The 19,559-nt window shown below is 41.5% G+C and overlaps 1 protein-coding gene across 1 annotated transcript in view; it reads left to right on the forward strand.

Moving 5' to 3' along the window:
* LOC125638456 (mucin-5B-like) overlaps positions 1-19,559 on the forward strand; it is a 66,192-nt gene that overhangs the window by 35,507 nt on the left and 11,126 nt on the right. The window contains exons 17-36 of the mRNA XM_048854245.2: positions 235-287; positions 2,176-2,276; positions 2,715-2,866; positions 4,707-4,845; positions 6,748-6,858; positions 7,585-7,764; positions 8,329-8,565; positions 9,306-9,462; positions 9,646-9,774; positions 10,260-10,344; positions 10,566-10,603; positions 11,651-11,818; positions 12,747-12,812; positions 13,045-13,146; positions 13,995-14,254; positions 14,699-14,876; positions 15,578-15,828; positions 17,062-17,245; positions 17,866-18,070; positions 19,118-19,296. Of these exons, the coding sequence (XP_048710202.2) occupies positions 235-287; positions 2,176-2,276; positions 2,715-2,866; positions 4,707-4,845; positions 6,748-6,858; positions 7,585-7,764; positions 8,329-8,565; positions 9,306-9,462; positions 9,646-9,774; positions 10,260-10,344; positions 10,566-10,603; positions 11,651-11,818; positions 12,747-12,812; positions 13,045-13,146; positions 13,995-14,254; positions 14,699-14,876; positions 15,578-15,828; positions 17,062-17,245; positions 17,866-18,070; positions 19,118-19,296 (2,975 nt within the window). The remainder of the gene's footprint in view (positions 1-234; positions 288-2,175; positions 2,277-2,714; positions 2,867-4,706; positions 4,846-6,747; positions 6,859-7,584; positions 7,765-8,328; positions 8,566-9,305; positions 9,463-9,645; positions 9,775-10,259; positions 10,345-10,565; positions 10,604-11,650; positions 11,819-12,746; positions 12,813-13,044; positions 13,147-13,994; positions 14,255-14,698; positions 14,877-15,577; positions 15,829-17,061; positions 17,246-17,865; positions 18,071-19,117; positions 19,297-19,559) is intronic.

Raw genomic sequence — 19,559 nt, forward strand, 5'->3', positions numbered from 1 at the left:
CTGCCTAAAGATAAAAAAAAAAGTCTGTTGCAAGTGAGAGAACACTAAAAGTTGTATGCCCTTCTGTCTCTCTCTCTGAGGTGATAATTCCATTTTGGCATATGGGTGATTACATGAACCACTCACTGTGGTGTGGCTGATATTCTCCTGTGTGGTGGAGCTTTTAGATAATGTTTTCTTTCTCGTTTACATGTGAGAAGAGCTGATGTTTCTCATTTTATGAAATATTTTTAGCAAATGTATTCGAGGAAGATTAGACTGCATTGGAGAAGCTACAATGAAAAAAGGTGAGATTTTGCTAAATTCTACCATTGAGTTGTAATTTAGAATTTAAAGTAGTTTTCAATGTATTTGTCAGATTTTTTTTAACAGATAGCTGTGTTGTATGCATGTCTTGCTTCTCCCTGAAATGTGTTAATTATAGTGGTGAGTATTAGCCTATTGATAACTTTCTTTATAAAAATGTCATCAAACTTGCTGAACTCTTCAAAAATAGATATATCTCTCAAAGTTCATGAGATGAGAAAAGGGTAATTTTCACTTCTAGATGCTTCAGGTCATTTTAATAACTAGTCCTTCAAAGATGGAAAGATGGTTCATTCGGATTCTGTCCTTTTGAACACATCATCTCAAATGTACACACATCTAGAATTTGTGAGGTGTCTGTCACCTCTGTGTTTCTTCTTTTCCAGAAAGGGCATTCTTTCCAATATCACAAATAATTCCAATCTCTGACAGGGTAGAAATAGAGATATGTGTACGGATGTGTACAAATGAATATGTATGAATGAGTTCTCTCACAAGCAATTCTATATCATGCCATTGATCTGATATAGATAGAAAATATCAAGGCCTTTTAATACTGCTTGGTTACTGATCTCTCAGAAGACCTCTCAGGGAGGAACTTGGTCTTTTGCATCCTAAAGGTGTGGAAGCAGTTTTGTTTTTTTTTTAGCGATGACTGTCAATGTGAAGTGCTGGCTCTGCTTTCAAAGGTTGGTCGATCTAGTCATCCAATAATTTCTGCTTCTTCCCTGGATCCTTAATAGCCTGACAAAAAATCAGTCATACAAGGAACAAGTGGTATCAGTAGCTTCATACTGGCTCTGCTCCTGACAGGTTGGTTCTCTGGTTCAAGCCAGCACCTGACTCAAAGGATTCCTATGTCCAGGGTTGGGTACTCAATCCTTCAGTGGAGAGAAGTTAAAGCCAGTGGAAACTGACAAGTGTGAAAGGATGGGGGATCCATGCTTCCCTGTCCCCCAAGTCTATTCAAACCATAAAGTGGAAGCAAGGTTCATTGGATCAAGAGGAAGGGGGGAGCAGCTGCTGTCTGCAGCGTGCTCCTGTCTAAGCCTGGCATCTCCCCTTCTATACCAAAGTGGGAGGGCACAGATATGGGGATAACCAATGGCAAGAGGGTGGAGGATTCTAACTGTGAGGTCTCTCAACACTACAAATGTGGGATTGGGCATTACAGCAAGGCTGCTCCACAGGATTTCCAGGCTGTATCTGACACACATCCCAGTATAAGAAACCCTTTTCCCATGAGGGGAAAGGGACAGGAATTTCCCGTATGCCATCCGATTTGAATTTTTGTTTTTAACAAATAACTAAACAGAAAACTTAACAATTTTTTTGTTTTCCAAAACCATTTTCACTTCAAATTTTCAGTAAAATGATCAGTTTTTAAAAAACAAAAAACTGAAAAATATTACCAAAACCCAAACATTTTACTGAACAATGTTTTTTTTCTGGTTTTTCCTCAAAATGAAAAAAAATTCAACCAAAATGAAAATTTTCTGTGAACATTTTTGTTTATATTGGAAAATTATTTTGAGAAAAAATATTAAATTTGAATAAGTACAGTTGAGACCTCCAGAGACTGATCTTCATAAGGAAAATCAGTGGAGTATTAGTCTTACATTTTATAGAAAACAAAAATATTTATTCTTTGTAAAGTTCCTCAATGGGGAAAACATCTGAAAAGACAAAAAATGTCTGTCAGTTTCACTTGTTGAATTCAGCCAACAGCTCAAAATTGTATAAAAGAAACTCCTAGCTGACATGCTCAGTCAGTATTTTGGGAAATGTCTATGTTGGCACAAATTGTTTGATGGCATCCATTCCAGTTTCACCAACTGACCCTTCTGTAATGGCTTTTCCCTCTTGCAGATTGTCCTGCTCCTATGTTTTACTTTGACTGCAGCTCTGCCGGCCCAGGAGCAACTGGATCTGAGTGTCAGAAAAGTTGTAAGACACAGGACATGCAGTGTGTAAGGGGCTAAATTCATATCAATAAGAACATGCATGGCTTATTTATTATTTTGCATGCATGATCATGCATAACAAATGCTAATATTGCACTGTTTACAAACCACCTTTTCCACTGATAACAGTAGAGAAGCGATAGCTACCCATGTTGTCACCATGCCTGTCATTGTCATGTTAATGAATATGCAGCAGTCTAATTTGATGATTTTTAAAATCTTATTTCCCACTGGTATAGAATAAATTAATGCACAGAAAACCATAGATCTGTAAACCAGTTGGGTTCCAAATGAATATCATGGACCTGATTCTTAGAAAGCTCCCAGCTTGACTTCTGATTTGGCAGCTGCAATGTAGCAACCAGAGCTAAATTGTCTCCACTTTTTCTTTCTCCTTCCTGGATGATTAATACATCACCTTGCATTGTATTTGTATATTCACAGTATGTCACAGAATGTGTCTCTGGCTGCATGTGCCCCAATGGGCTTATATCTGATGGTAAAGGGGTCTGCATTGCTGAGGACCAGTGCCCTTGTGTCCATGGAGGAAATTTCTATAACCCTGGGGAAAATATCACAGTCCGCTGTAACACATGGTATGATATTCCACAACGTCTTATAACTTGTTTCTTCATAAGGTAATAACTTGTAAAATGCAGGCCAGTAAAAAAATGAGAGTTAATGCCCAGAAACAGGATGTATTTTGAGATCTGTGCAGGATCTTCCCATCCATTGTGGAAGCTTCATTTCAGTACCCCACTTTTCCACTGGGTATAAAAGGGGAAAGGTGTTACTCTTTCCTGTCTGCACCACATTGCACCAATTCATATGCATATATGGCAACAACAGGTATCATCCCCACCTTAAATTACCTTTGACCTCTTCTGTGAACTGGTCATGCACATACCTGCCTGAAGCATGAAACATGAAAATCCCTGCCTGGTTCAAAGCAAGACTGTGGCCTCTCATTACACAACTGTACAGGGGTGAGGCTGATGGTGGTTTCCGTCCTTACCAACCTCTCTCCAGCTGCTGCTATAGTTTATGCAGAGCCTGCAGTTTGTGGCTGAGCATGTTGGACTGATATCTTTGAAGGATCACCTCAACAAGGAGGAGACGTCCAGAAACATCTTGTAGATCTGTCAGGAAGAGTAAATAAATGTTTGGCTATCTAGGTGACAATGGCATATCCATCTCCTCACAAGCATTTCAGTGGGACACAGAGACTAAGGGAGAGCCAAAAGCCATAAGACTGTTTGGCCTGTGGGCAGTAGATCACCATTTTGTATGCGCATTAAGTATTAATCTGTGCTGCCAAACTACCATTATTAATTATTTATGTTACAGATGCACCTAGATGCCCCATCAAGATCAATGTCCTATTGTGCTAGGTGCTCTGTACACACGTAGGAAAAAACTACAGTCCCTGCCTTTAAGAGGTCACAGGCTAAGTACTCTGCCCTTGGTCACACTGATCTGAATCTGGTGTAATTCCAGTGAAGTCACCGGAATTACATGGGATACACACCTGTGTAACTAAGAGCTGATTTTTTCCCATGATGCTTCATTAATGTTGAAATGGCTTTCTCCAAAGTGACCTACCCCAAAATCCTCACTATCAGGTTCCAGGTCTTTATGTGAGTGACACTGGGAAAATTCATTCATTGTTTTAATGCAGTTTAAACAACCAAAAGAACAAAATGTAAAAGTCAAATACGTGTCTTAATGACACAATCCACAGTCTTGAACCCAGGCCTACAAGAGCCGCTATATTCCAACCTTCCACCTAGCAGCAGCTTAGTTAGGATCAATGAAGTGCAGTTTCAGTATGAGGCTCCACCCCTGATGTCCAGTTGGTGCACTCCCAGGGCTGATTGGCTCTACTGAAGCCAGCAGCAGGATCAGGAAGCTGTCTGAACAACTGGGCTCACCCTGCTACACTGTATGCATCCTACTCTCTGAGCCTGCTTTCCTAGTATCCTGACCTGGCTTGATTCCTCCGATCTGACTTATGGTTCCTGACCTCCAGTTTATCTCCTGCCTCTGATCTCCCTGGCATCCTGACCCAGGTTCCCAACTTTGTTTCTGGTCTCCAGTTTGTTGTTTGCTTCTGACCTCCTGCTATCCTGATCCTGCTGACTTTTGAGTCCTGTCTTGTGACTGTGGATTCTGGCTCTAACTACTGTTCTGGCTGCCTGAAGCCCAGCTTTGACATTCAATATTAAACATTCGTGTTCTTTTTGTGATTGTTAAGACAATATTAAAGCAAGGCCTCAAAGTACCATACAGTCCAACACTGCTAGTATGAGAGGCCACTGTGTTCTGTGATCCACTAAAAGGGATTAATTTAAATGTTCAGTAATTCCGTAACTATCCAGAGTTATGTAAAACCATCTTTGATGTAAAGATTGTAATATTTTGCCTTCCATCTCCTAGCACATGTAACAACAGACAGTGGAACTGCACAGAGAACCCTTGCCAGGGAACGTGCACTGTGTACGGAAATGGACATTACTTGAGCTTCGATGGAGAAAAGTTTGATTTCATGGGAGATTGCGATTATATTCTTGCTCAGGTAACAAAGCATCGTTACCTGTCTGAGAGCTGTTGCTCTTCACAGGCTCAAGTTGCAGTGCTGTTTGACAGGTTTCAGAGGAACAGCCGTGTTAGTCTGTATTCGCAAAAAGAAAAGGAGTACTTGTGGCACCTTAGAGAGTAACTAGATGGCTATCACATGCAAGTATAATAGGCACCGATAAGAGCCTGCCCCTCCACCGCTGCATGGGTATAGAAGATCCCAAACTATATCAGACCTGGTGATGTTCCACCACACAAGGGCAGGGCAATCAGGATATCAACACCCACACAAGGGGCACTGGTTTCCTTGGCGTCTCCCTCTAAGTTAACACACAGATGCAAGGGGTAGAGCAAGACTGATGAATCCTGTGCCATGTAGATGCACTCGTCATTACCCTGGTAGAATTGAGACACTAAGACTGTAATCTCTACTTCATCTCTGGTTTGAAGTAGGAGCTACAGAGCAGGAGACATTCTCTCCAGAGAGAGCTGAAGCACAGGGAGCTGGGCACAGGGCACAGGATTTTGAGCTGAGTGACTAATGCACTGGTATCTCGAAGAGAAGGTTCTGCCTGACAGCTGAGTAGCATGGCTCACTCTCCCTGGTCTCCTTGCTAAGACTGCCAAGCTAACTGAAAAAGTAAATCTGAGAGGAGATAATAATGAAATTGGGGGTACTCTCTGTCCTGTGATATTGGGGGGAAAGGTGTGGAGGCTGACTCAGGGCCACGTTCAGAGTTGCATGTAGGTAGCACAGTTGGTGTCACCAGCCCACGCCATCATATTACTTTTCCTGATAAATACCTTCCTTCCTTCCACCAATTTACCCTAATTTAGACTTCCATAACACAGCTAGACTTCAGGGCCCAGTTCAGAGGTGATGTGAAGGGGCTGCAGTTTATCCTTGGAGAAGTGGTGGAGATTCTAAGGGCCAGATTTTGATATGAATGGGCCATATCTCGACTAGAAAAATACTAGGTGAAATCTTAGGGTTAACCACAACCATCAAGCATGTGTTTAAAGGTGTAAAACCCTGTCTGTGTTGGTGATAGCTAACCTTTTAAAACATGACCTGTTTTCCTAGTCTCAGCATGGCCTTACTCCTTGTGTTGGACCATTGGCTTCTATGTGATCATTCAGCAATAAAGAGATCTGGTCTTAAAGTAGTGTAATCTGTATGTTTAACCAGTTTAGATTTCTTTACACTTCCTTTTGCATTTGGCCCTCCCAACCCACATCCAAATAATGATTCTAGTGTGTTCTGTTTGTTGGGTGTGTGCTATTAGATGGTGAACATAATTGAGGGCCAGGTTTATCCTTGGTGTAACACTACTGACTTCACTAACAGCACGGCTTTGTAGAGTAGGCTAATTCTGGGTCCTCGTGAAAAACCAAATGCTTCTACAGCCCAGGCAGTCCTAAAGTGACAACGCCTTTTTGTGAATGAAACATCTGAAGGTTAAACCTGCATGTTAGTGACCTTAGATGCAGTGAAACTCTTTTTGCAGGGAGGTAGAAATCAAGGCCTCTATTATTTCAGTGTTTTGAAATGTAGAGGTTGCAGTTCTGCTCATAGTGAAGAGCCTGTGCAGAGCGAAAAACGCATTACAGAATGGTTTTCCTGTATATTTTTGGACATGTCAGGTGGGGTCTTATAAAAGTGTTCAGCATTCACCTACCTCTTCTCCCTATTAAAATTCCCCTTGACTTCAGCATGAGAAGAGATAGGCTAATGCTGGGCGCTTCTGAAAATCCCACCTTTTCTGAACAAAAAAAAAAGACAAGAAATGTGGAGTCAATTATTAGAAATATAGATCATTTACTACTCCCTCGTGGACATTTCTAAGACATGTGCTAGTCAGATAACAAGATCAGATATGGTTTTCTTTATTTGTACAAGGACTTTTGCCCCAATAACCCCAATGATGGCACCTTCCGAATTGTAACTCAGAACAATGCGTGTGGGAAATCACTGTCCATCTGTTCCTTGAAGATCACATTGATTTTGGAGGTGAGTCCAGCCTTAACTTTGGATTATGTGGGAGTAGCTGATAGAATGGGATATCTGACTTAATTTTGTGAGTCATGAATTTACTATACCCTAACACTGTGATGCAGCTAATATTAGAAATGTCCCTAATGAAGCCCTATGGCCAAAAAGGAAGAAGTGGTAGGTGAGCGTAGGAAGGGATGGGCATACAGAGTAGATCAGTGGGTGCTGGGGGGACTGGGCATTTAAGATGGGGATGGGAGGGAAGCAGGGAAGACAGCAACGGATGAATGTGTGAAGGGAGTGTGGACATTTAAGGGATGGGAAGAGGAAGAGACAGGCAGGCATAATAAGAGAATTCCAGCACGTCTGAGTGTGTGCTATAGGGAGCTGATGAGGCAGAACTCAAGATGGCAGCTGAATTTCCAGCAGAAGTGGATTTCTGTGACCAAGAAAAGGCTTTTTGAGGAAGCTACCCTGAAAGATTCTGTGGCCATGGAGTCATGGGACCAAATTCTGTCCTGTTGACTTCAGTGATGGTGCATGGGTGTAAATTATCCCAGTGGGACCTTGGCCAAGATGCAGAAGTTCAAGGGTAGAAGAAATAGGATGGGGTGTGATGCAATGATCTGAATGAGACTCCTGCACAGAATGGGATAAAAGTTTGTCTGTCTGTAATGCCATGTTTCCTAGTCAGTTGTGACTCCATCCTTGTTTCCTTCAGTGCAATTTAATTCCTTATTCTAGAACATTGAAATCAGACTCCTGGAAGGAAAAATTCAGGAGATAACCACTGAGCCAGATGCTGTAAAGAATTACAAGCTGGATCTCAGGGGGGTTTATATTGTGATTGAAACTTCCTTGGGAATGACCTTCATGTGGGACCAAAAGACCACAGTAATGGTTCTGGTGGCACCCTCTTTCCAGGTGGGTACAACTGCAGCAACTGAGGGACTGATTTTCAAACTGTGCCTCCATTTCTGTGGTGGCCAATTATGTGCCAATGACTAATGGTGCTCTCAACTTTTCTTTCAGTAATGAATTGTCAGAGGTGGGTTGTTGGTTTTTTTTTTTTTTTTTTTTTGGGGGGGGGGGTTCTTCTCAAAATTATGCCTGCAAAAATGGAGCCCGTGTTTAAAAATCCTGGCATGAAAATGAATTCACTCTAATGGGTAAGAGGGCACTAATTTATTGCCATAGTTAAATTATTTCATGATCACATCAGTATGAAATATTCAAATTATTGAAGCTAGATGTAAAGCCAGGACAGAGTACAGGGCTATATAGGCCTTTAATGGCTACATCTTGTTACTTATATCTCAGTTCTTTCCAAGAAGTATTCTGCAGGTTGGTGTGTTTTCGGGAATGTTTGGAATTTGCAAATATTTTTACTAGGCTTTTACTAGCAGTTTGTTAGTTCATTTTCCGTGCAAAAGCAGATCTCATTTTGTTTTTAGAAAGCACTTCTTATAATCTGTATAAATTCTTCAGGGCAAAGTCTGTGGCCTTTGTGGTGATTTTGATGGCCGTTCAAAGAATGACTTTACCACCAGAGGGCAGTCAGTGGAGATGAGAGTGCAGGAGTTTGGGAACAGCTGGAAAGTCACCAGTAGCTGCTCAAACATAAACATGACTGACCTGTGTGCTGATCAGCCTTTCAAATCTGTACTGGGGCAAAAGCACTGCAGCATTATCAAGAGCAATGTCTTCGGAGCCTGCCACAGTAAGGTGATCTCTCTCATTTTCTCAATACTCTTGACACTTCAGAGGCATTTTCTATCTTCTCTGTGCAGCAGATTTACATACACAAATCCTATTACTATTGAAGAGAGCTTTATACATACACAAGAGCAGAAGAGCTACACAGACCACCCTTTCACTGTTACACCAGTGAAATCCCATTGTATTCTTCTCAAGGAAATATAGAATGAAACTTGTTTTAAATGAGCAAAGACCCAAAAGATAATGCTTGGCTAGAAGAGGGTAATATCTAAGAACTGGCTGGAAACCTTTGGGATAATATAGCATATGGTTGCCAAAGACAAGTGAAATCCTGGCCCAGTTGAATTCAGTGGACCCAGGGTTTTATCCTAGCTACTTTGAAGTGATACCTGCCTATTAGAAAGGTCTCACAATAGAGAGCTGTTCTAAACAGCTCTAGTCCTATGCTACAGAGCATATGTTCTAAAGGTACCTTCAGTGCAGGTTTCATCATTTTATACATTTGAATCAAAAAATGTATAAGGTCCAGCTCTACCAAAACAATCCAAGCAAATGAAAACAAGGCAGCTTAAAATGCTAGTCAAATAGCCCAATCCCTTTAAATATCAACTTCCCACATAGGCCCATCCAGATTCTGCCAAAGAAACTGACACTGAATGGCAGATTTTTAGAGCCCTTTGTCTCCTCTGAAGACAAAGTATTGAGAAGGAATACGTGTTATAACAGAGTTTTTGTTATTTTGTTAGATCAACCCGATGCCATATTATGAGTCTTGTGTATCTGACTTCTGTGGCTGTGACAGTGTGGGAGACTGTGAGTGCTTCTGTACCTCAGTAGCTGCTTATTCAAGGAGCTGTAATAGAGTCGGTGTCTGTATTGACTGGAGGAGACCTAGCATTTGTCGTAAGTACTCACAGACAGAAATGCACATTAAGAAGTACTCTCCATACAGTGAGTCATACTCAAGATAAGAAGGATAAAATCCTAACTTCTGTGCAGGTGCATGACTAGCGAGCCCTCTTGCTTTAAAGAATTAGAACATGGACCTTATCCATTATCTGAGATTTGGCATTTTTTCTCTTCCAGCTGTGTTCTGTGATTACTACAATCCACCTGACAAACACGAATGGTTCTACAGGCCTTGTGGAGCCCCCTGTCTAAAGACCTGCAGGAATCCACAGGGAAAATGTGGTAACCTGCTGTATAGTTTAGAAGGTAATTCTTGTTTGCCTTTGATGGGTCAAAATATGTTTAAGTGCTTTCCTGTAGGGGCCTAAACTAGTCCAATTTTGTTTTGAATGTCTTAAGCAATGGGGTCGCTTTGTCTTTCCTTGGAAGACTAATCAAACTTCCCCAGAGCGCCGCTGGCCAAATTCTTCCCTGCTTTACTCCCCATGTGACTGTATTGACATCAAGGGGCGTACGTCAGGGCAAACTTGACCTGATGCCTTCAAAGTCTTGCAGAGTTAGAGGGTCACTAATGCTGGGTTTATAAGAGTATTATTGGTCATCTATAGTTCACGAATAGTTGCTGGTTATAGGGAGAGAAAAAAGAGGGGACAGGTGATCTGTTCATGAAGAATTCCAGCTCTGTCTGTGAAGACAAATACATATCTTTCACAGCTATTCCAGTGTGTGTGTTTGCATTTGGGTCTTTACTACTCAGACAAAAGTCTCCATGCTCTTTGTTTACTTTCCAGGCTGTTACCCAGAATGCAGCACTGAGAAGCCGTATTACGATGAGGAGCAAAGGGAGTGTGTCTGGCTGCCTGACTGCATGTCGTGGTAGGTCAGTGGGATGGTAAGAGGTTTGGATAGAGTTCTCCTATTAGCCAGGCATTACGTGGGCTCTGCTAGTAGGAAATCTCTGCAGTTCAGCTCCCATCAGCTTCTTAACAGAAGGTGGTTCTCTTTTTAATTGGATACAGTTGTGAATTTATTTTGCTACTCTGTACGGATTTAAGGCAACAAAGCATTAATCACATTTGTTTGTTGTTTGTCCACAGCAACCCTAAAGAAAAACTGTGCACAGAGGACTCCAAGGGTAACCTTCCCATCAGCTTGATGATTAATAATGGTTTTCTGTTAGCACAAAGAAGCCCCAACAGATATGGGGCCCGCTGTGATGGGTATTGTACATAACACATTATGCAAGGCCGCCTCTGTTCTAAACAGCCTGCTATCTAGATAGACAAGACAGACAAAGAGTGGGTGGGGAAACAGCGGTTAAGTGACTTGCTCATGGACACACAGCAGGTCAGCGGTAGAGCTAGAAGTAGAAACCAGTTCTCTGCAATGCCAGTATGATGCTCTATTCATTGGACTACACAGCTTCCCCTTTATTACCTTCAGCACACATTCCCTGGAGATCTGAGAGGCTTTTCGTGTATTTAAAGTTTTTGATAGTGCTTACCTGCCCCATTAGCTGGTGAATGTTGGTGTCCAGTAGCTTCCTGGAAAGCCACTGTGCCATAGAGGGTCTCGCCAATGCATAGGGACATCCCATCTACATCCACTTTCTTATGGGAATGCCTGTTATGCACAGGGCTGGCTTAAAATAGCAGTTCTATGCTACTAATGACCCTATAAAAAGAAAAGGAGTACTTGTGGCACCTTAGAGACTAACAAATTTATTTGAGCATAAGCTTTCGTGAGCTACAGCTCACTTCATCGGATGCATGCAATGAGCTGTAGCTCACGAAAGCTTATGCTCAAATAAATTTGTTAGTCTCTAAGGTGCCACAAGTACTCCTTTTCTTTTTGCGAATACAGGCTAACATGGCTGCTACTCTGAAACCTAATGACTCTATGCTATTCAGTATTTCCCTTTACACAAGGGAGCTAGTCAAGCCAGCTTTCTGGCCACCAGTGGTGCAAAAATGGGATCCATTTGTTTAAAATGAAATTTAGATTCTAAAGCACATATTTGCACCAAAAGACAGAGTGAACGCTGCAGCCATGAGCACCTTTTACTTTACAGTTGATGGTCTGGGGTGGATTATGGCAAATCTGGGTTATTTTGTCTTTCTTTATATTGGTTTGTGGTGTGATATTATCTGCTGCCATGGCATTTACCCTCTCACTGCCTCAGACTGCCTCTGCTGCTACCAGGAAAAGACCTACACCTTAAATGAAAGTATATACAGTCAAACAGATGGGGTCAGCTGCTGGAAGGCTGTCTGTGGCCCTAATGGGAATATCATTAGAACATTTATTCCTTGTGGAACATCTACAATGGTGCCTGCTATAGAGGAGCCAGGTACTAGAGTTTGTTTATATAAGTTTTGGTGTATTTTAGTTGATATCAAAGTTTGCAATTGTGCCAAGATTCCTAGTCCTTGAAAAATTCTATGTGTATAATACAGTGTACATGTAAGAGCTGCGTATAATTCAAAACTGTACAAGTCCCAGAGAGATGGAGCCACATTCTTTAGTCTGGTTGAGCTGAAGGACCAGACAGATGGGGGCAAAGATGGTTTTATGCCATTTTTGCAGATTCCCAGTACATCAGGTCTGCTCTAATTTGCATCCAGCTGCCAACAGTACCAATATCATATAGCTCTAATGCCAACTTTTTATTCTAAACCTTTTTTCCTGGCCCCAGCTCATTCCTCACAGCACTGTCCTTGCTACACTTGCCTTGCAGCCAGAAGTCAGCCAATCCGCATGGATCATCATTTGCAAAGAAAAGCACCTCCAGCCAGCTGATTGTTTCTGGAAGACCCCATATTTAAGACAAACCAAAAAATACTCCCATTGCAAAGAAAACATGGCAGGGAGGGAGTGAAAGATCAATGTAGTTGCACCTAGGGCTTTTTAAGGACCTGAAACTGAAACCAGGAATCAACGAAAAACAAATAAATGGAAAGAAGGAGAAATTACATAGCATTAATATAGTAAAGAAAGCAAAATCAAAGAGTAAAATGACCCAATGTACCGCTTCTTGCACAAAGAGCAGAGATATAAGTTTGGACAAGGGAAAAGAGAGTATAGCTGCTCTAGTCAACTGGGTGGGAGAACAAATGACAAGGGATAGAGCAAAGTGCTCAGTAGCCCTGTCACTGCAGAGATAGCAGTAAGAGGACATGTAATGGAATAACAGCTTAAAAGAAGAGAGCAGTCAAAGGCAAAATGAAGTGGGCTGGTTAAACACTACCTGAATAACCTGCATGTCTCCAAATCAACAGGGCCCAAGCCCAAGGAAAGGGCAGATGAAGAATCAGAAATCACTTCCCCAAAGTCACGGAGGTCAGGTGAGGTCCTGGAGGATTGGAAAGGGCAAAGAGGGTTTCTTTAAGAGAGATAAAAGGGCGATTTGAGGAATGGAAGACCAGTGAATTTGACTTTTCTTCTTTCTATTGTCTTCTGTTTTTTCCATGTGTTGCAGTTACATAGGCTACTATAGATGATGGGGGGTAGATTAAATTTAGCATCTTCTGGTTCATGATACAGGATTAGAATGTCACCTGTTTTTAATTATTGTAGGAGTAGAGAACATTATAGAAGCACCTTCTTCCACATCAGCACTAGCCATAACAAGGGCATCCCCATGCTACTGCAATGTAAATGGACACCTGATATTTCAGGGTGAGTAGCAGTCTAACTGAATATTTCTTTCATCTGTGCCACTTTTGTATAGGGGTAGAAATGTTTGGCTGTTCAGTAAAATACTTGCTTTTGAGCAAATACAGATTCCTGCCGCTGGAGCCATCAGTTCTCTAATTATAAAACAGTCATTGTTCTTCAGTCAGTCAGATCTCTGAACTGGCTAAAATATCCTTAAACTGGTCATACTCACAATACCATAGCCAGATACTCTTCTTATATTTTTCCATTGTAATGCACCTGGATCTGATCCATTCGTCCAGATCCAGTCTTCAGGGGGCTACATTACAAACCCTGAACCCAAACTCTCTAGAATGTAAGGCTCAAAATCGACATGGGAATATGAACTTTCTCCCAAAGATGGTTGATGAAAGGCCCTGCTATTTCTGTTGCCAGCATCCTGAGCCATCCATCCCCTTGACTTTGTTTTGTGAACACTGCACACAATGGAGCTAACAAACATTACCTTATGGCCTAATGCTTCTCTTTGGTATACATGTACAACTCCGACTAATGTACTTATCTATGGACAGAAGAGTTGTGTATTGAATGAATGAGAGGTTCTCCCAGTCTCTGCCAGCTATGCTGGATTCAGAGAACTGTAGACTGACTATCACAACTGGTTATGGCCATCAGCTGTACTGTAGATAGTCATTCCAAGCCAGTAAAATTTACTGCTCAGTTTGTAGCCAGTGTGGGAGAAGAGGAATTTTCCTATTCAAAGTGATACTGTGCCACATGGAGACTGATAATTCATGACAACATCACTGGTAAAGTATGTCAAACTCATGGGCAGTTCAATTCTAGTAATTTACTTTCTGGTCTCACAGGGAGTATCATATCTCAGACAACTGATGGTTTGGGTCGGTGTTTTTACTCCGTATGTAATGCCTCATGCCACAGTGAATTAATCCAGGGAGAATGTGCAACCACTCCAAGACTGAGCACAGCTCCTGAGCAGCCCAGCAACCACTGTCATTCAGCTTTACAGAATGGACGTTGTGAAAACTCTCTTCCAAGTGCAGCAAACACATCTGCTCCCAACGTAACTCCTATGAGAGACTGTTCATATCTCAGTCCTCCTAGAAAGGTGAGTGAACAAAAATAACATACTAAGCAATGGATAGCACACAACAATATGATCCATGAAGGTTCTCTGTCTTGCGCCTAGCAACAGAACATCCGGGCAATGCGAAGGTGGATCATATTTGTGCCCTCCCTGCAAGAAGTGTAAAGTAAGTTAGGAAACTACTCTTTCAAACTGGTCTTTAAAGATCAGAAGTGGTCATGATCGCAATACTTGGTCTTATACAAAATATTGTATTGCATAGAAATAGGTATGAAGTCTTCATTGATTATTACATATAGTATGTTTCAAGAGCCCCAGAGTTAAATAATGAATGAAATAGCATGAAATTCTTCATGCTAGGTGTTTAATTGAGTGGCCTGTTCCCTACATGTACTAAAGCTCTGAAAATTACACTAATTTCTCATGCATATCCCTCCCTTCCTCTTTCTTTTAAAATGTCAACAGTTTAATGAATCATGGGACTTCGGAAACTGTCAAATTGCCACTTGCTTGGGAGGTGGAAACGATATTAAACTGTCCAAAGTGAATTGCCCTCCTCAGCTATTAAACCTCTGTGTCAATGGTTTCCCACTCACAAAACACTATGATGAAACTGGCTGCTGTGAAGTGTTTGAGTGTCAGTGTAAGTAATATTGCAGTTAGATTCTGACTTTCATAAGGTTTTTAAATTGAGTCTCAAGTGACGTATATCCATGTGTTCAAATTGTGCTCTGCATTATACTCGGTTCAATGGGATTGCTTCATACTTAAATGTGCATATCACTGTGGCAGAAGCAAACTAGTTTGAGTACTTAAACCAGTCATTTTTATTGTGTAGCTTTCTATAATTAATATTAGGAAGGAATTGTAAGGGAGTAAATACAATAAGTAGGGGAGATGGGAAGCCGAAGGGAGCAGGGATATGCCACAGTAGGGGTGTTAGAATGGAAAGTAGAATGGATGGAAAAGGACCATATGTGAGTGAGTATGGAAAGAAGAGGCTAAGGAAAGAAAGCATTTGTATCAGATCAGGGATATGTAGGACACTGAAACGTGTTATATCTTATTATACAACTTTTCTTGTGGCCCTCTCTTAGGGGACACTTCATCTTTGTTATGGCATGGGGAATCTGGTAGAACTACCAAAACCAGACCACTAAAATGAGTATATCAGTGGAGATGAAATGTCACAAAGAAAAAGGTCATACTATCAGACTGGCCAAAGAAACATTGTGTGACAAGATGCAACTCTATCAGATATCACAGAGTTCAAATGTCACTGACAAAACGTACATTCGGAAAGCCCAAAGTAAACCAAACTTTAAGCCTGTCTCTACTTTCTAGGTGTTTGCAGTGGGTGGGGAAATGAACATTACGTGACTTTCGATGGAACATATTATAATTTCCAGGGGAATTGCACCTATCTCCTGGTGAAGCCAATCCAGCCTGACTCTCAGAGCTTCTGGATTCACATGGACAACTACTACTGTGGTACAACTGATGGAGCAATTTGCTCGAAGTCCCTTGTCATTTTTTATAAGAATTCCATGGTGATTCTGACACAAGCAGTAGACCATAGGAAAGAAGCTAACTTGGTAATGTATTTTTCAGTATCTGGGTATTATTATTATGTTACTACCTAGTGAGCCCAATCAGGATCAAGGATATAGCTAATCAAAATTGAGGGAATTCACAAACAGTTCTGTGAAATATTTGCTCTCCTTTTTAGTCTGGAGAAATGTCAGTGAAATTTTTCAGATTATAAAATTTCGACTGTAGAGAAGGGCTATGAAATGGGAGGCGTGTGTGTGGGAAATTCACTGAAATGTAATCCCCTTTTATTATTTGATCCTCTCCGGCTGCTCAGTGCCTTCTGTTAAACTTGTTTGGTGCTCTCTGTCCAGTTCCCAGTGATAAGCACCTACATCACAAAAACAATCACCACAATTGGTACTAACTAGCATTGTGGGATCTTATTCTCCTATGGTGAAATACAAATAAGTCCCATTAAAGATTTGGTGGGGTTACCCAGTTTCTTACAGCAGGGACATTTTGGTAGCAGATTGGGAGTTTCAACAGAAAAGCCAATTGAAAAGGTCTGGAAGCTACATTATTCTTTTACACCTAGAGGTGGTCCCTCTAGGTTAGGGCTAAGGCATGTTAGCAGAGCAACACAGGGAAGTTTGCACTGCAGGCCCTTACCTGCTCTGTGGTTTGTTGGAGGGTGTCAAACTGAAGGGCTCGCTATCCAGCCTATTTCAAGAGCCTGATGTTACTCCATATATTAGTGAATATTTGTGTCTGGTGTATATATTTGTTCCTCAATAACAAATAATACCATTTTGGCTTTGCTCTTATGAAGTCTGATCCAAAGACCCTGATGTCAGTGGGATTCTTTCCAGTGGGACTTCAGCTTTGGATCAGGCCCATGATTTGTCTCTTGCCTGAAAGCAATAGCCCCTTGATGATATAAGCCATATACTGTAAATCATTTGTGGGTTTTTTGATATTATCTATACCATTTCTGATTGTAAGGAAATGACCATAAATGAAACAGTGAGTGATCCAGAAAAACAGTCTGATGACAATTGATCACACTTGTTGCAAATCACCACTATGTCTTTTTTTTTCTGCTAATATTTTCCCTGAAGTCAGTAACACAAATATTAATGCTTGAAAGGCAACAAACGACCAGCAGTCTAGTCCTGAAGGGATTTCAGAATTCTCTGAGAGCAGAATTTACCCCAGGCCTTCCAGAAATATAAAATTTATACACTAAGCAACATAATAAGGATGTTCATGGTGGGATTTTTGACTTGCCCCTTTAGGTTCTGTTTAACAATAAGAAGGTTGTGCCAAATGTTTCCAAGAATGGTATCAGGATAACCAGTTCTGGCCTCTACGTTGTGGTTGAAATACCTGAACAAAAACTGTATGTCTCCTATGGACGACTTACGTTTTACATAAAACTCCCTTTCAGCACCTTTTATAACAATACCATGGGGCAATGCGGTAAGTGTTACATTCAGTTTTAATTAACAGATATACTAACTGTTCCTCCCTTATTTGTATCAGAGTTCTGTTACCTCAGGATACGATTATTTAGCACTACAGTTTAACGTGTTTCTTGCTGTTCATTTGGGTCAGGGTGGGAAGAGAGTATCAAGTCACCTGCTTTTACCTTTTCCCATTTGGTGGTGGCTGGAGGGGTTTGTGTGTGTGTGTGTGTGAGAGAGAGAGAGAGAGAGAGAGAGAGTGTGTGTGTGTTCCTTCACTCTTTACCCCATCTCCTGAACATATCTGCTCAAGAATGTTCATGAAGTCCATTTTAGGAGAACTTGGGGAGCCCTGTGTTCGGCAGAACTGTCTCAATCACTTAAGCCACCTGGAAGAATTCATTAGCTGTCACTTTAATTGCACTTGTCACAGGTAAATGCCAAGCTAGCTATATTAGCCTTTTCCTCCTGCAGACACTTTCTTCCTGTGAACTCAAGCAAGGCTCTGTGCCTGACATCCTTCCAACAGAAGTTAAAACTTCCCCTGTTCCTTTTGTGTGGATACCCCTTTCCTCTCTTATAGAAGCACTCTGTGTTCTGTAGCCATTACACATCTTGCCTTTATATTACTGTCAGGTACATGCACCAACCAAAAGTCTGATGATGCTATGAAGAGGAATGGTGAGATTGCAGACTCCTTCAAGGAGATGGCTTTAGACTGGAGAGTGCCAGATCCTACCAACAGACATTGTGAATTAAATACCCTGGCGCCAGCTCAGACAGAGACCTCATTATCCGAAGTGGGAGTTTGTGCACCCAGTGCTCTTTGTAAACTCATCTGGTAAGACACTCTCCCGGGTGTGTTACGTACATAATCAGTTCTACAAGAAGGCAGCTCTGTACTTCACAAGGTGACTGGGTGAATTTTCTTTAAAATATAAAGTAAACTAAAGAATGGTAAATTTAGCCAGGCATCGAGGGCACAGATTTTAAACAGTGGCTAGTGGGTTAGGACTCTGATTTTCAGAGACTGGATACTTGAGTGTTGATTTCTGAGGAGGGGATTTAAGATGTCTAAAGTTTGGCATCCGATATAACTAGTTATCTTTGGAAAACTTAGGCCAACGTTTTTGGGTATCTTGATTAGTTGCCTGTGAACTGTGAATTTAAATAGGCACTGTCAAGTATGTTCAAATAGTTTTTTTAATATAATTTTGTTACTAAAAATAAGATTACCAAAATGAAACAGCACACCCATGGAAAAATATTTGTACTTAGAATTACAGCACTATGTCTGCAAAGAAGCCTTAATGTCATGTTTCAGTCTATTAGCAGATAGCTCGCTGGGGGTATCTCTATGCTGCAGCTGGGAGTGAGCCACCTCACCCAGACAGAGAGACTCACACTAGCTTTGCTTGAGCTACTGTGCTTAAAATAGACATGTGGACGCTGCGGCTGCCGTGGTGACTCGGGCTAGCCACCCGAGCTCAGACCAAGGGGGTCAGGTGGGCTTGAGAGCCTGAGCTCCCACCCGAGCTGCAGTATCCACACTGCGATTTTGAGCATGTGACCTCAAGCAGAGTTTGCACAAGTTGGTCTACCTGGCAGCGAGCCTCCCAGCCACAGTGTAGACATACCCTGGGAATACAAGATGCTATAAATAATGTTCAGACAGAAGTTATCATTAATTAAGTTGAAAGTCTGATTTGTTTCCATTGAAAGTTATGCTGGATATTTGGTATAGAGGGAACATTTCCCATCAGATTTAAAGTTTGGTCTTCAGCTTGACAGTTTTTCTTGGTGGATGCTTTTTTCTGAGTAAAATTCTTGTTATGAAATTGCCAACACTCACTGTGAAAAACAAGTCCCATGTTTTTTCTTTAATAAGGAATTTGACAGGCTGTCACAGTGCCATTCCCCCTCGTCCTTACTATGAGGCTTGTGTTGTGGATGGCTGCTCAGCTCAACGCCAGAAGGCTGAATGCCAAAGCCTTGAGACCTATGCGGCCTTGTGTGGATTCCATGGGATCTGTGTTGACTGGAGAAGCAAAACTAATGGACAATGTGGTGAGTTGGGGAAGACTTTGCTGGAGTGGAAGCTATTTTATTCTATTCCTCTTTCTGTTTAAATGTGTATACTCCTATTTGGGAAGATACTCAGGGCTTGTGTCTTCTTGCACGTGCACTGGAGCAAATCAGGACGAGCGCCATTGAAATCAGTGGAGTTATGCCAGTGCGGAACTAATGTAAATGAGGGGAGAATAGTGTCTTCTGAATGGTTCAGCACCAGGGTAGGTTTAAAAATGTTTGTCCCCGCTGAAAATTTAAAC

Source organism: Caretta caretta, chromosome 6 (genome assembly GCF_965140235.1).
Source record: "Caretta caretta isolate rCarCar2 chromosome 6, rCarCar1.hap1, whole genome shotgun sequence".
Classification (NCBI taxonomy): domain Eukaryota; kingdom Metazoa; phylum Chordata; order Testudines; family Cheloniidae; genus Caretta; species Caretta caretta.